This window comes from Propithecus coquereli, unplaced genomic scaffold, assembly GCF_000956105.1.
Source record: "Propithecus coquereli isolate 6110/MARCELLA unplaced genomic scaffold, Pcoq_1.0 Scaffold9, whole genome shotgun sequence".
Taxonomy (NCBI): domain Eukaryota; kingdom Metazoa; phylum Chordata; class Mammalia; order Primates; family Indriidae; genus Propithecus; species Propithecus coquereli.
In genome coordinates this window covers 15062691-15076798 of record NW_012155284.1, presented here as the reverse complement: position 1 = coordinate 15076798, position 14108 = coordinate 15062691, and the positions used below count along the sequence as shown (strand labels likewise).

At 34.7% G+C, this 14108-nt stretch overlaps 1 protein-coding gene across 1 annotated transcript in view; it reads right to left on the bottom strand.

Moving 5' to 3' along the window:
* The window catches only part of ADAMTS6 (ADAM metallopeptidase with thrombospondin type 1 motif, 6), a 302363-nt gene that overhangs the window by 39365 nt on the left and 248890 nt on the right, over nt 1-14108 (bottom strand). The window contains exons 16-19 of the mRNA XM_012664545.1: nt 12131-12254; nt 11528-11608; nt 9501-9664; nt 8929-9067 (exon numbers count right to left, since the gene is read on the bottom strand). Of these exons, the coding sequence (XP_012519999.1) occupies nt 8929-9067; nt 9501-9664; nt 11528-11608; nt 12131-12254 (508 nt within the window). The remainder of the gene's footprint in view (nt 1-8928; nt 9068-9500; nt 9665-11527; nt 11609-12130; nt 12255-14108) is intronic.

Here is a 14108-nt window from a genome sequence, read left to right as displayed (position 1 = left end):
TCAGTGAGTGAATATGTATCCAAACCCTGTTCATGTTAGGGAAGAATATAATCACTGAAACAACAGAAATGATGAAAGAGGAAGAAAACAGCATTAGGGGGAATGTTTTGGGTTAGCAGAGATTTCTTGCTTTTGGCTATAAATCTTAACAGGGAAAATGCAACCCACAATATGAACAGGTGAACAGTAAAAAGTGTCAAGATTATCCAAATAACCCTTCCTATGTAAGACTTTTTATGAGACGTTAGAAACTTTAAATTATACTGAAAATATAGAAAATATACAGGAGAAATAAAAAAAATTTTAAAGTAGATTTTACAGGGGAAGCCATATGCTTAAGGAAAAAGACAAATGAAAATTATTATTTGTATATTTATTATATGCAAACAAATGAGTAAACACATTCGCTTCTGGAAGTGTGAACCAACCATGAGCATGAGTTTGTATAGAAGACTCACTCTTTAATCTCAAGGGGCATGTTATATAAGAAGTAAGCCAAGTGAAGCGCAGCATTTCAGGAGCTGTGATGTTCACAGTTGCGCTGCTACGATGCCTGGTACAACTAATTCTGTATTTGAAAGGGTACTCTTCCCTCCCAACATTGAAAATAACCTTTAAGGAGGGAACTGTGGGAGAGTGAATAGGGGAATGTTAAGGTCAATGCAGTGATACGCCATTGTCTGGTCCTATAAATGCTTTATTTTTCAAACACCAAAGTGAAAATTAGGGAATAATGATGAACAAAGCTGAATGCAAATCTTTATTCTTTCTAAACTTGTCACTTTTTGTGTAACTTGTCTGCTTTATGTGTAAGTTTGATGTATATAGGATTCAAATGTAAAAGGATCTTCATAGTTTCAAATGATAATAGTACATTGTACAGCCCTACACAGAAAATATCTTTCACAGGAAAGTTTTCTTAAAAACTAATTATGTTTCTTTAAAGGGAAATAAATGGCATTGAGTAAAGTGCTTTTAACTATTCAAACTAAAGTTTTCATCTGTAATCTTTTACTTAACCTCTGCAAGTAACTTTTGGATGGTAACTCCTAAGTCAAAAATAGGCAAATGTAGTTATAAGATTTAATCTCTGTGTCTTTCACACCTTAATTTCATTCAAGTCTATTTTGAATCTCAAAAAAAACAAAAACAAAAAACACAAATGTTGATTCCCTCTGCTCCATTTTGGGACTCCTCTGCTTTGAGTTTCTGTGAAAGTTACAGTGTATGTGTCCTTTATAAGCTGCAATACAATTGTTAGTCATCATTTTTGTTATAATTTCTATAAAATTTAAGTCTAAAACCCTTGTTTGAAGTATATTCTGTTAATTCACTAATAATGTGAACTGATCTTTTAGTGATATTAAATGTGTTAGATAGACAGCTTAGAATTGGCAAAGAAATTAAAAGAATATCTGTGAAAATGCATTTGCTTCTGTTTTATCTGGTACTTTGAGAACTGTTCTCTTTTTGTCAGGTATTAGTACTGGCCTAAAGATTGCTTATATTTTTTTCTAATAATTACTTCTTAAAAACAATTAAAATTGTTATTTTAGAATGGACTTACTATACTTTTAAGTGCACATTATGCTTGTATTCTATCATTCTTAAAGATAATAAAATATATGACATGAACATATAATGTAGAACAATATAGAAATATCCACCTTTTTAAAAGAGGCCAAGGCCATCTGCATGATGGGCTCATTAAAATAATTTGAAAATTGTGTTATTAATAAATAGAACAGTATAGATTATTACATAAACTTGCTTGCTGCAAGAAGAAATTACTATCAGGGACTCTTTGAAATACATAGTTCCTTCTTTCCTTCCTTCCTTTTTTTTTGCTTTAATCACCCACCAATCTTATACTGAACTAACAGAGACAGAGGAAGGAAACATATTCAGGAGTATATATAAAAAGCAATACAGATATGAAAGAGAAATTTACCTATTATTCTAGATCTCTAGTTCCTTAACTGGAAGTGCAGAAGTCCCATTTTTAAATTCTGAACATCACCAAGGCCCTGAATAATAAGCTTATATGCATTTTTTCCTCTTACAAAATGAAATTCAACGTCTATTGAAAGGAAGACAGGTGACCATTTTACCCAACTTTAATGACACTCATTTTACCTTAAATCAGAGGTTCTCAAACTTTTTTGGTTCACAGTACCCTTAAGTGTCACAATTGTTTTACAGCATCTTCTAGGCAGAAAAAATGTCTAAGCTTTGCTTATTAAAGAGTTAGGTCCAAACAACTTAACTGTAATAATTTGTGTAGTGTAAGATCAATGTCATTATATTTCCCTTGAAAATGTATAATATTCTGCAGTGCCCCTGTGAGTCTGCTACAGTGCCCTTGGGCATCTTGGTGCGGTTTGAAAAACATGACTCTAAAACAGGAAAATCCAAAATAATAGTTGGAAACCATATAAAGCATCTTAAAGAGTAGAAACCAGCTCCAATATGTAAGAATCCAGATGAGTCAGGTAAAAACACAAAAATTAAAATATAAAGAATTCGTCCTAGTTCAAAAGAAGAAACACATAAAATATCTTTTATGTTTATATGCTATTCATACACACACACACTCACAAATTAAGCTGAAAATGACATCCAGGGAAGAAAAAGAATAATAGATGAAAAACATCAAACATACAGGAGCAATTAAATAGACTATATAAATGTAAGAGAAATATAATGATCGAATTTTAAGTAGTCAATAACAGTTGATCAGAAACATTCTTGTATAACCACATAGTATATGTAAAACAAAATCTGTGCTCTCTGATCTTCAACCAAAATCTCTAACAATAAACCTGTCTCCTTCCTCCTCCTCCTCCTCAATCTAAGTGTGGCTTCAAATTATCTTTTTTCCTCTGAGCTGCAAAGCAATGTTTAGCAGAGAGATACCTCTGTTTATTAGCAGAAACCTGAGCAAACTGAGTTCTTTGGTATGCAATTTTTGTATTTCTACATAAAGGAGAAGAAAGAAAACCCTAGAAAAAACAATTTGGAGATGTGTGCTAGTACTGCTTCCAGAGGTATTTGCAACTGAATGTTAACTTTTTGAAGAATGAAACTTTCAATTAGTCTCCAAGGCAGTACTTCTCAACTTTGGTTGTACATTAGAATTACCTAGGGATCTTTTCAAAACCTGATGCCCAGGCCACACCCCTAACGAATTAAATAAAACTCAAGTATCATAATTGTTTAAAGTTCTCCTGGGGATTCCAATGTGTCCCCAAAGTTAAGAACCATTGATCTAGGGAAAGCATTTGAAAAAATGAAATTTCAAGCTAGCAAAGGAGATATTTATAAGTGGGAATATATCATGTTTCTCTATTGAGATTGCCAACTGGTGCTTTGTTCAAGGTAAAGGACCATTTTTATTGTGAGAGAAAATGCTACATTAAAAAGATCACTAGGGGCTCAATTGTTAGGTCTTGATTTCAGCAAGTTACTTTACTTGAATTCTAACTATAATATAGGAATAATAATAGCAATGCCTATCTCATGCAGTTGAGGATGTCAAATGAAATAGGGTACCAGAATGTTTTTTATAAACTGTACAATTTTATTTATTAAATCATAGCTGAGCAGTAGAACCACCTGTCATTAAAAAGACTAGTAATAATGTGGGTTATAACTGTAATATGGATTATTACCTAAAAGACTTTGTTTAAATAGGCCTCTGCTTTAGGAAATCTAAGTGTCTAGCCCAGAGTTTCTCCAATTATGGTTCTTGAACTAGTAGCACCAGCATTACTTGGAAACTTGTTAGAAATATACCTTCTTGGAGCTTAACTCTGACCCCCCGAATCAGAAACTGGAGGCAGAATCTAGCAATGTGTATTTTAAAAAGCATTCCAGATAATTCTAATGAATGCTTACATTTGAGAACTACACATCTAGACAAACATCAGTAAAAAGAGAGTATACATGACTAAAATCAAAAGATAAATATATAATTATTTGTTACTTGAAACTTTAAAAGTCATCATGCAAAGGTACACTGGCATAAATTACTACAAAAAAAAAAACCCTAAAGCTTTGTATTTTAAAAAACAATACAACTTTCACCACCCAGCTAAGCTTTATTAATTAATATATTATTACAATCATGAGTACAATGGTAGTATATAAATGTGGGAGTCAGATAAGTTACAGAGTACATATTACTTTGGGCGACGAATAAAGAAACAAACTCTAGTAGGAGTAACAATGGTAGGAGTAACAATGGTTCTGAAAATAGTCAAGTTTTTGAGCTTGGGTTTCTCTCTGAGGAAGAGTCACAGCTCTATCTTAAAAATCACATTTATCCTGAAGACACACCCCATAGCATCTCAATGTTCCTAATCAGGCTAAGGAAGTGTTTCATCACTGACTCAGAGAAAAGATCGTTACTTTGACTGAATCACCAATGTTTCCTGCAGCATTAGATTTGTCATTGGGTCTGCTAAGCAACAGAAAAACAGTCCCAAAATTCTTATCTTAAAAGATCTTATAAGGGAAAGCTATCATTATTGCTCCCAAACTCAATCAAAGAACCTGTGGCCTTCTGATTTCAAGATTGTTCTTTTTAGAATCTACTTAGAACTCGGGAAAATCAACAAGAAAAAATCAAACGACCCTATCAAAAAGTGGGCAAAGGACATGAACAGAAACTTTTCAAAAGAAGACAGAATAATGGCCAAAAAACATATGAAAAAATGCTCAACATCTCTAATCATCAGGGAAATGCAAATCAAAACCACAATGAGATATCACTTATCTCCAGTGAGACTGGCCTTTATCAAAACGTCCCAAAACAATAAATGTTGGCGTAGATGCGGAGAGATAGGAACACTCACACACTGTTGGTGGGACTGCAAACTAGTGCAACCTCTGTGGAAAGCAATATGGAGATACCTTAAAGAGATACAAGTAGAGCTTCCATTTGATCCAGCAATCCCATTATTGGGCATCTACCCAAAAGACCAAATGATACTGTATAAGAAAGACACCTGCACCCCAATGTTTACAGTAGCACAATTCACAATTGCAAAGATGTGGAAACAACCCAAGAGTCCATCAATACATGAGTGGATTAATAAAATGTGGTATATATATATATACCATGGAATACTATTCAGCTTTAAGAAACAATGATGATATAGCACCTCTTGTATACTCCTGGATAGAGCTGGAATGCATTCTACTAAGTGAGGTATCCCAAGAATGGAAAGACAAGCACCACATGTACTCACCATCAAATTGGTATTAACTGATCAACACATAAGTGCACATATAAGAATAACATCTATTGGATGTTGGGCAGGGGTGAGGGGAGGTGGGGAGGAGAGAGGAGGGGACGGGTATATGCATACACAAAGAGTGCAATGTGTATCACCCGAAGAATGGACATATTTGAAACTTGGACTTAGAGGGCGGGGGCAAGGGCAACATACATAACCTAAACATCTGTACCCCCATAATATGCTGAAATAAAAAAAAAAAAAAGATGAAACACCTGAAAACCACTAAAAAAAAAAAGATCGTTCTTTTTTAAGTACCAAAGGAGGCAAGAAAAGCTTCATCTTTCTCTGCTGTACCCCTTTTAATGAAAGGATTTGTTCTATAAAATTTGGATTCAGTCAAAAGGCAGCACTCAAGGATCCAGATGGCCACATGTGGCCCCAAGGCCCAGGTTCCCCGCCTCGGTACATTAATAAAACATGCAGAACAGTTAACAGGTTAGAATATTGCAGAATCTTGTGAGACTGCCATTGAAAGTTCTTTGAGATCTTTCTTGTTTTCTCTTTTTCCACTTAAAAGAATTTTGACTGTCTCAAGACACCCAGCACTTCCCTGAAGAGATGAAAGTGGAGTATCCCAATTAAGAAATGAATTAAGTATTCATCCTTACTTTCTGAGTGAAAACTAGCAAGAAATGACTTTTTCCTGAAAGGTTTCTTAACTGCAGATGAAGTTCCATTTACTGTTATGGAGAAGATGACTCTGGCTCTCTCTTTGATGAAGGTTCCTGAGCCCTAAGGGACTTTCCTCAATGCTGTGCTTCCTGCATTTAAAGAATCTGGGGTTAAACGTGTAGATAAAACAACTTCAATAATTCAAATGTACTCTGTATTCTAGAAAATATTTTCCACCTATTTAAAGTAAAGAAAACAAAAGAGAGGAGCTTGGTTTTACTTACCCATGCTAATTAAAATTATACCATCTCTCCTTCGCAATAGATTTGCCCTACCCTACAGCAGTTATAAACTCTGATTTCCCACAAATATACAATTGCCAAAATTCCTTTCATACCTTCACTCACCTATAAACACTTATTGAGTGCCCAATATGTTTCAGATATTGATCTAGGTGCAAAATGAGTCTAAAAAATGCACAGACTTCAGTGATGAGGACATGGATTCTATGTGGCTAGAATGCTAGGTTTCAGTTTATTTGTCAGTCAAGGAATAGTGGTACACAAACTTGAGTAAGCAACAGAATTACTTGAAATGTTTGTTAAAATAGAGATTGCTGGGCCCCTCTTGGAGAGTTTCTATTTAGCAAGTCTGAAGTGGGGCCCCTACATTAGCATTTCTAACAAGTTCCTATGTGATGTTGATGCCACTGGTCCAGAGACGATGCTTTGAGAACCACTTACCAGGAAAAATGGTAGCTCTTCACGCCATGCCTGCCAACTTTCAAGCACTGTATATTCCTACTCCAAAGAAGGTAATGGCCTCATGAATGCTTATAATCACTTACAACCAAGCAGAATCCAAGTTCCCAGAACCACTTCAAACAACTAAGGTCAGTAGCTCCAGAATTAAAGAAAGAAGTATAAATAACAAGGAAGAGAAAACTGTCCTTCCAGGGGCTTTTCTCCCTCCCTGTTTTTCTTTGCGTTATGCTCTATCACAAGAAATCAATTCTATTTTTTAATATAAGTATTATGGAAAAGAATAGCATTCATCTAGATTTTTCACTTTTTTACTTCAATAAAATTACAGTTTTTCTTCCAAATCCAGTTATGATCTTTTCTTTTTTTGTTAGACTATTTCCTTTCTGAACAAATAGAATCATAGGGTTGAAGGAACATTGAAAATTCACTTAATCCCTCCTTGGCCTCAGACAAGGCTGTGTCTAAACCATCCCCAAATATAGCAATTTCAGCACAAAGAAGAACAGGCACTAAGAACTTCCCATTCAACATTCTGTCACATACTTGAAGATACTAATATGCTTCCCTGCAGCCTTCTTTTTCTCTAAGCGAATCAACCTCAATTTTAGACTTTCCTCATTAGATTTCCTAAACTTTAAATTATTTTGACTCTTCTTTAGAAGTTTTTCTCATCTTACCTCAAAGCCTGACTTATACATGTTATGTTCTAATGAAAACTTTTTGTTTGTATATGGAAAGAGGAAAGTTAATTTATTGATTGAATAAAAGGAATTTAATTAGAACAAAAATATTATGTATAAATGCCACTAAAATATAATGTAATGGCATTCACTTGATCAATTAGTTGCAAATATCTTTTATTCATTAAAAGAAATGGTAATGCCCTATGGTTTTTAAAACTTTACATTAGAAATCACCAGCCATTTTACACATAAAATGGTGGTAACTAGAGATCTTTTAAGATGTCACGAATTACACAGAACCGTGTTTCATGACACTTTACACAGGAGAGAACTTTAATATATTATTATTCATTTGCTTTTTTGTTTTTTCATATTATATAGTCTTTACTATTAAAATTGGAGTTGTAGTTAATCAATGATTTAATTTTGTATGAGACCAAAAATACTGAATTGATTATATGATAATCATTTCTCTGAAAATAATTTCTCTGATTCAAGCCTTGAGAATCGGAGCTGTTTAGAAATTCAGTGAATACAATGGAGTCTATGGGAAATCATATGGTTTCTGCACAGTTTAGAAAGGGAATGTAGGTAATACACTGGATGACTCACTTTATTCTGATTTTGCCCATTCTAAATATCACTAATCAAAATTTAATCTTTGCTTTTGGAATGGTGGAGTGTGCTAGTCCAGCCCTAGGCCTGAGAGATAGATTTGTTTCCTTGCCTACTGGGATCAAGGTGTACGGTGGAGGCGATGCATTTAGTCTCCAGAGAGAAGGAAGATGCTGCTTGCACAGCACTTCTACTCACCAGTCCATGCAGCAGCAAGGGTGTTGGCTTTGAAGGAAGCCAACTGTCCTGCTCTCCCAGCCAGAGGTAAAGAATTGCATTGGTGGCCACTAGAGGGAGGAGGATTAGGAATAGAGTAAATTGTAGGGAAAATGTACCCATGAAAAACGCACATGGGACAACCAACACATCACCAACCACCGCCTAGCAGCTACCTCTCTTAGGGAGTATAATGGGGTCAGTGTACATCATCACCCAGAGACCCAGACACCAGTCATTATTGTAGCATCCCAGTATATAGCCCCTTAACTTTGATGGCTGGAGACGGGAGTTTGAATAGGATTGTGGGAAACACACAAGCACACAAACACGCAAGCACACAGACATACATTGTCATCCCCCATTACAAGAAGTTGCATCTGTGATGTCTGATTCTTGCTCATTTTCTTATTTAAAACTCTTGATGTTCTTTACCAAGAATGCGTTCACGAAAAGCAAATAGCCCACCTTCAAGATAGTCTTGGGAGAAGCACCAGCAGAGAAACTCATTGTGCCAAGATGTATTTTACCAACAAATCTGCACAAATTACATGAGGTTGAAAACAAACGGAATATAATATAATTAAAGCAAAGTTTCTTTTGCTAAATTACAGCTTGAAGCAAACCTGCAAGAAATGTTTCCAATTAGCTTCTTTAACAAACACAAAGCATAGCTCAGAATATGTTTTGTTCTCCATCTTGCCCTCTGGGTGGGCTGCCTAGTGGGTGTCTTACCTCCGGCACAAGTAGCTGAGCATTCTGACCAAGGCTGGTGATTCCATGTAAAGCCAACTTCATTATCTCCACTGCCAGTCCGAGTGATGGGAACGTTGAACTTATACCTAATTCCCAAATTCTGTTCTTGAAGCAGAACCTGCCATTGAAAACAACTGGTGAAGACAATTAAAATACAATGAGCCTTCCTTCAGATATTTATTATTTGTTCTGAAGAAGAAAATGTCATAAAGCAAGACTTATAGGAGATTAAAGATAAGACACATGCATTTATATCAAATTTTCTCCTTCCATTTTCATGGGTAGTTTGGAACCATTTCTCTCATCTGTCTTGTTTGGTTATAAAAGTATCATTCAAGCAAGCATTGAAAAGATCAAATAGTCATATGGGAAGAGCACTATGGTCTTACATCTGCACAGATTTTACACCCTTGAGCAAATCATTTTACCTTTATTTACCTAAATTTCGCCACTTGTAAAACAGAGATTAAAAAAAAAACAAACCCTGCCCCTTCCTATCTCACAAGAGGGAATTACAAAGAGTAGAAATAAAATGGCAAAGACACATTTACCATGACAATGAGATTTTCCGATGTGGGACCTAGAGCTTCCAAGGATTCTGGTTCATCAGTTGGTCTTTTATAGTGAAAAGCTGTCCCGGCAACATCAAACTTCCTAGGCCAGTCAATAGTCCAGGCACCATTAATATAGTAATCATCTCCTTCAGATTTTAAAGCTAGAAAAAAAATCACAATCCACCTAAAAACGTGAAACTTCATTTACCAAATTGTCATTGATCAATTACTGCAATAAAGTATACAATGAAAACTTATTTTCATTTAAGAGATATGATTCTTGATCATTTTCTTAAGTACAAATTAAAATGCTAATTTTTATGTGATTGTTAAGAAGGTATTACTTAAATATTTATGTCATTGACAGAAAGGAATGAAAGGTTTACCTGGAGGAATGAACATGTGGAACTAGCAAGGAAAATTATGACAAAATGAATAACTGGGATGGGAGTAAGGGTAGGGAGTAGACTTTTCCTTTCCAAATATTAGAACAGTAATTAATATGGGGTGTAAAGAATTTGTCATACTGGCACACAGACTAGTGGAACAATCAAACCAGAGAGTTAAGAAATAGACCCAAGTATGGGAATTTAGTGTATGACAAAGGAAGTATCTTAAATTAGTAAAGATAACAAGAAATGGGGCTAGGACTAGCCTTTTGGCAAAAAAAAAAAATAGTTGCTGAATTTCTATTTCATTCTTTATATAAGAATAAATGCCATAATGCCACTCCTAGGTGTGTGTCCAAAAGAATTGAAAATAGGTACTCAAACAAATACTTGCGCACACAAGTTAATAATAGCACTATTCCCAATTGCCAAAAATAGAAACAGACCAAATGTTCATCAATGGATGAATAGATGAATGAATTGTGGCATATACAATACTATGGAATATTATTCAGCCGTAAAGGAATGAAGTATTGATACATACTATGATAAACCTAAAAAACTTTAAGCTAAGTGGAAGAGGCCATACAGAAAAGGTCATATTGTGTATGCTTCCATTTATATGAAATATCCTAAATAGGTAAAAATCCACAGAGACAGAAAGCAGATTGGTGGGTGCCAGGGGCTGGGGGATGGGAAGAATGAGGAATAACTGCTTAACGGATATGGGATTTCCTTTGAGATGATGGAAATGTTTTGGAATGTACTAAATGCCACTGAATTGTTCACTTTAAATGATTAATTCTGTGTAATGTGAATTTCACCTCAATAAAAACAGAGTTAAAAAAAGAGAAAAAATAATGCCAGATGAGTAAATATTTTAAATGTAAAAATAGTTAAATTACAAAAGTTAAACATGTACTTATCATATGACTCATCCTTTTCATTCTTACACATTTATCCAAGAGAAATGAAAATACATGTTCACAGAAAGCTTGTTTATGAATGTTCAAAGAAGCTTTATTTATAGCAGTTAAAGTCTAGAAATGACTCAAATATCCATCAACAAATGAAAGGATAAACAAATTATGGTATATCTACACAATAAAATATTATTTGACAATAGAAAGGAATGAACTTTGAACTCAACAATATAGATGAATCTAAAAACATGCTGAGTGAAAAAAGTGAGATGTAAGTATACGTACTGTATTGGCTCATTTATGTGAACTTCCAGAATAAGTAAAAGTAATATATATAATGTCAAAAAATAGATCAATGTTTGTGTCAGATAAAGGCTGAGGCTGAGGGAATTTGACTGCAAAGGGGAATGAGACCCAGTTTTGGAATTATAGAAATGTTCCATACCTTGCTTATGGTATTTAGATGGATATAATTTAAAAATTATAAAACTTTTATAATAAAATTGATTTAAAAACATAAAATAATCAACCCAGTGAACAGTAAGCTATAAACTAATTATTCTGTTTAGCATTTTACATGTGGTCTAATAAAAACTTGGAGCTTCCTTCATTTTAGTATGAAATTGATCTACCTCAAAGCAACATGTCCTTTTCTTCATGATACTGTGCTGCTTTTCCTGACTAATTTTTAAAATTTGCCAAAATAACCTACCAATATAGTTCTTTGACATGGCTACTTCTCTGACTTCAATGTGAACAGAGCCTCTTGGTATCTGCACCACTTCCATGTAGCCTAGAACACAGAAGATAGCCAGTATTAAGCAACCTCAGTTGGAAAATGAGTGTTTAGTAACCATTCAGTAATAATAGTTTCCTTATTATTCCATCCTTTCTTTGGCTTTGCATTTTATAAATTATAAAATATATGCAAATTATCCTTTGGGTTCATGAATACATTTTAGAGAAAAAGTAATAGTCTTTTTCTCTAAAATTATTTCAAGATATACTTAAAGCCTCAACATGTATAATACTAGCTCGTTTTTTTTCCCTCAACACATGCCCCTCATATCAATGCTCTTTGGGAATTCACACCTTAAAGAAACATGGCTAAATGAAATCAAATAGAGAATAACATTTTCTTAAAATATCTTACAAGAAACTGCATTTAATATTTAAAGGATTGAAAGCAATTTGGGAAAAACATATTGTCTGCCTAAATAAAGAAATATAAAAATTAGAGGGGAGGGGAAACCAAGTGTTTTGGCTATTCTGAGTATACCAGAGGTGTGAGGAAGAGTTCTCTCTACACACTCACCTCCTCTGGGCAACGAATCATTGAAGAACCCTTCAATGGCATCACATGTACTTCCATCCCCTCCACAGACTCGACATCTATCTTCCCTAGCATCAGATCCCAAAATATTATCGCAACCTACATGCTGAAAACAGAGAAGAATATTCAGTGTGTCAATAAGAAAAATTCTTGGAATAACTAATCAAATACATATAACTTACTTATCTACTTGCTTTCCCTTTACTGGGAAAGCTGATTTCCATTACTGGAAATCAAAATAAGAAATACTTTCTTCTTTCCATTTTATCTTCACTCTCCAATAAGTCCCAGCTAACATTTTTCAATACCTAAATTTAAAGAAAAAAATTCTGATTCCCCAGGAATGTATGTCTATATTTCTAACCTAGACCTCTTCTTCATTTATTGATATCATGCTCTAATTCTTAAAATATTTTAATTGGTTAGCAATAGGATCTTACTTATACCCTCAATTAAGAAATTTAAGAACTAAGAAAAATGGCATACTGTATGGTTCTATACAGTAATAGCAATGTCATAATGCTCCTGACTGAGCATTATGGCTTGCCCTTTCTAAACCACTGGCTTTTTCTTTTTTTTTTTTTTTTTATTTCAGCATATTATGGGGGTACAGATGTTTAGGTTACGTATGTTGCCCTTGCCCCTGCTCCCCACTAAGTCCAAGTTTCAAATATGTCCATTCTTTGGGTGGTGCATATTGCACTCTTTGTGTATGCATATACTCGTCCCCTCCTCCCTCCTCCCCCCTCCCCCCTGCCCAACATCCAATAGATGTTATTCTTATATGTGCACTTATGTGTTGATCAGTTAATACCAATTTGATGGTGAGTACATGTGGTGCTTATCTTTCCATTCTTGGGATACCTCACTTAGTAGAATGTGTTCCAGCTCTATACAGGAGGTGCTATATCACCATTGTTTCTTAAAGCTGAATAGTACTCCGTGGTATACATATACCACATTTTATTAATCCACTCATGTATTGATGGACACTTGGGTTGTTTCCACATCTTTGCAATTGTGAATTGTGCTGCTATAAACATTGGGGTGCAGGTGTCTTTCTTATACAGTATCATTTGGTCTTTTGGGTAGATGCCCAGTAATGGGATTGCTGGATCGAATGGTACTTCTACTTGTATCTCTTTAAAGTACCTCCGTATTGCTTTCCACAGAGGTTGCACTAGTTTGCAGTCCCACCAACAGTGCATGAGTGTTCCTATCTCTCCGCATCCACGCCAACATTTATTGTTTTGGGACTTTTTGATAAAGGCCAATCTCACTGGAGATAAGTGATATCTCATTGTGGTTTTAATTTGCATTTCCCTGATGATTAGAGATGTTGAGCATTTTATCATATGTTTTTCGACCATTATTCTGTCTTCTTTTGAAAAGTTTCTGTTCATGTCCTTTGCCCACTTTTTGATAGGGTCGTTTGTTTTTTTCTTGTTGATTTTCCTGAGTTCTAAGTAGATTCTGGTTATCAGCCCTTTATCGGATTTGTAGCATTCAAAAATTTTCTCCCATTCTATAGGTTGTCTGTTTGCTATTGCAACAATTTCTTTGGCTGTGCAGAAGCTTTTTAATTTGATCAGGTCCCATTTATTTATTTTGGTTGTTGCTATGATTGCCTTTGGGGTCTTCTTCATAAATTCTTTGCCTAGGCCAATGTCTAGAAGAGTATTTCCAACATCTTCCTCTAGAATTCTAATAGTTTCACTCTTTAGGTTTAAATCTGTTACCCAGCGTGAGTTGATTTTTGTGAGAGGTGAAAGGTGTGGATCCTGGTTCAGTTTTCTACATGTGGCTATCCAGTTTTCCCAGCACCATTTATTGAATAAGGATTCTTTTCCCCAGTGTATGTTTTTGTCTGCTTTGTCAAAGATTAGGTGGCTATATGAGGATGGTTTTATATCTGGGTTCTCAGTTCTGTTCCACTGGTCAATGGCTCTATTTTTGAGCC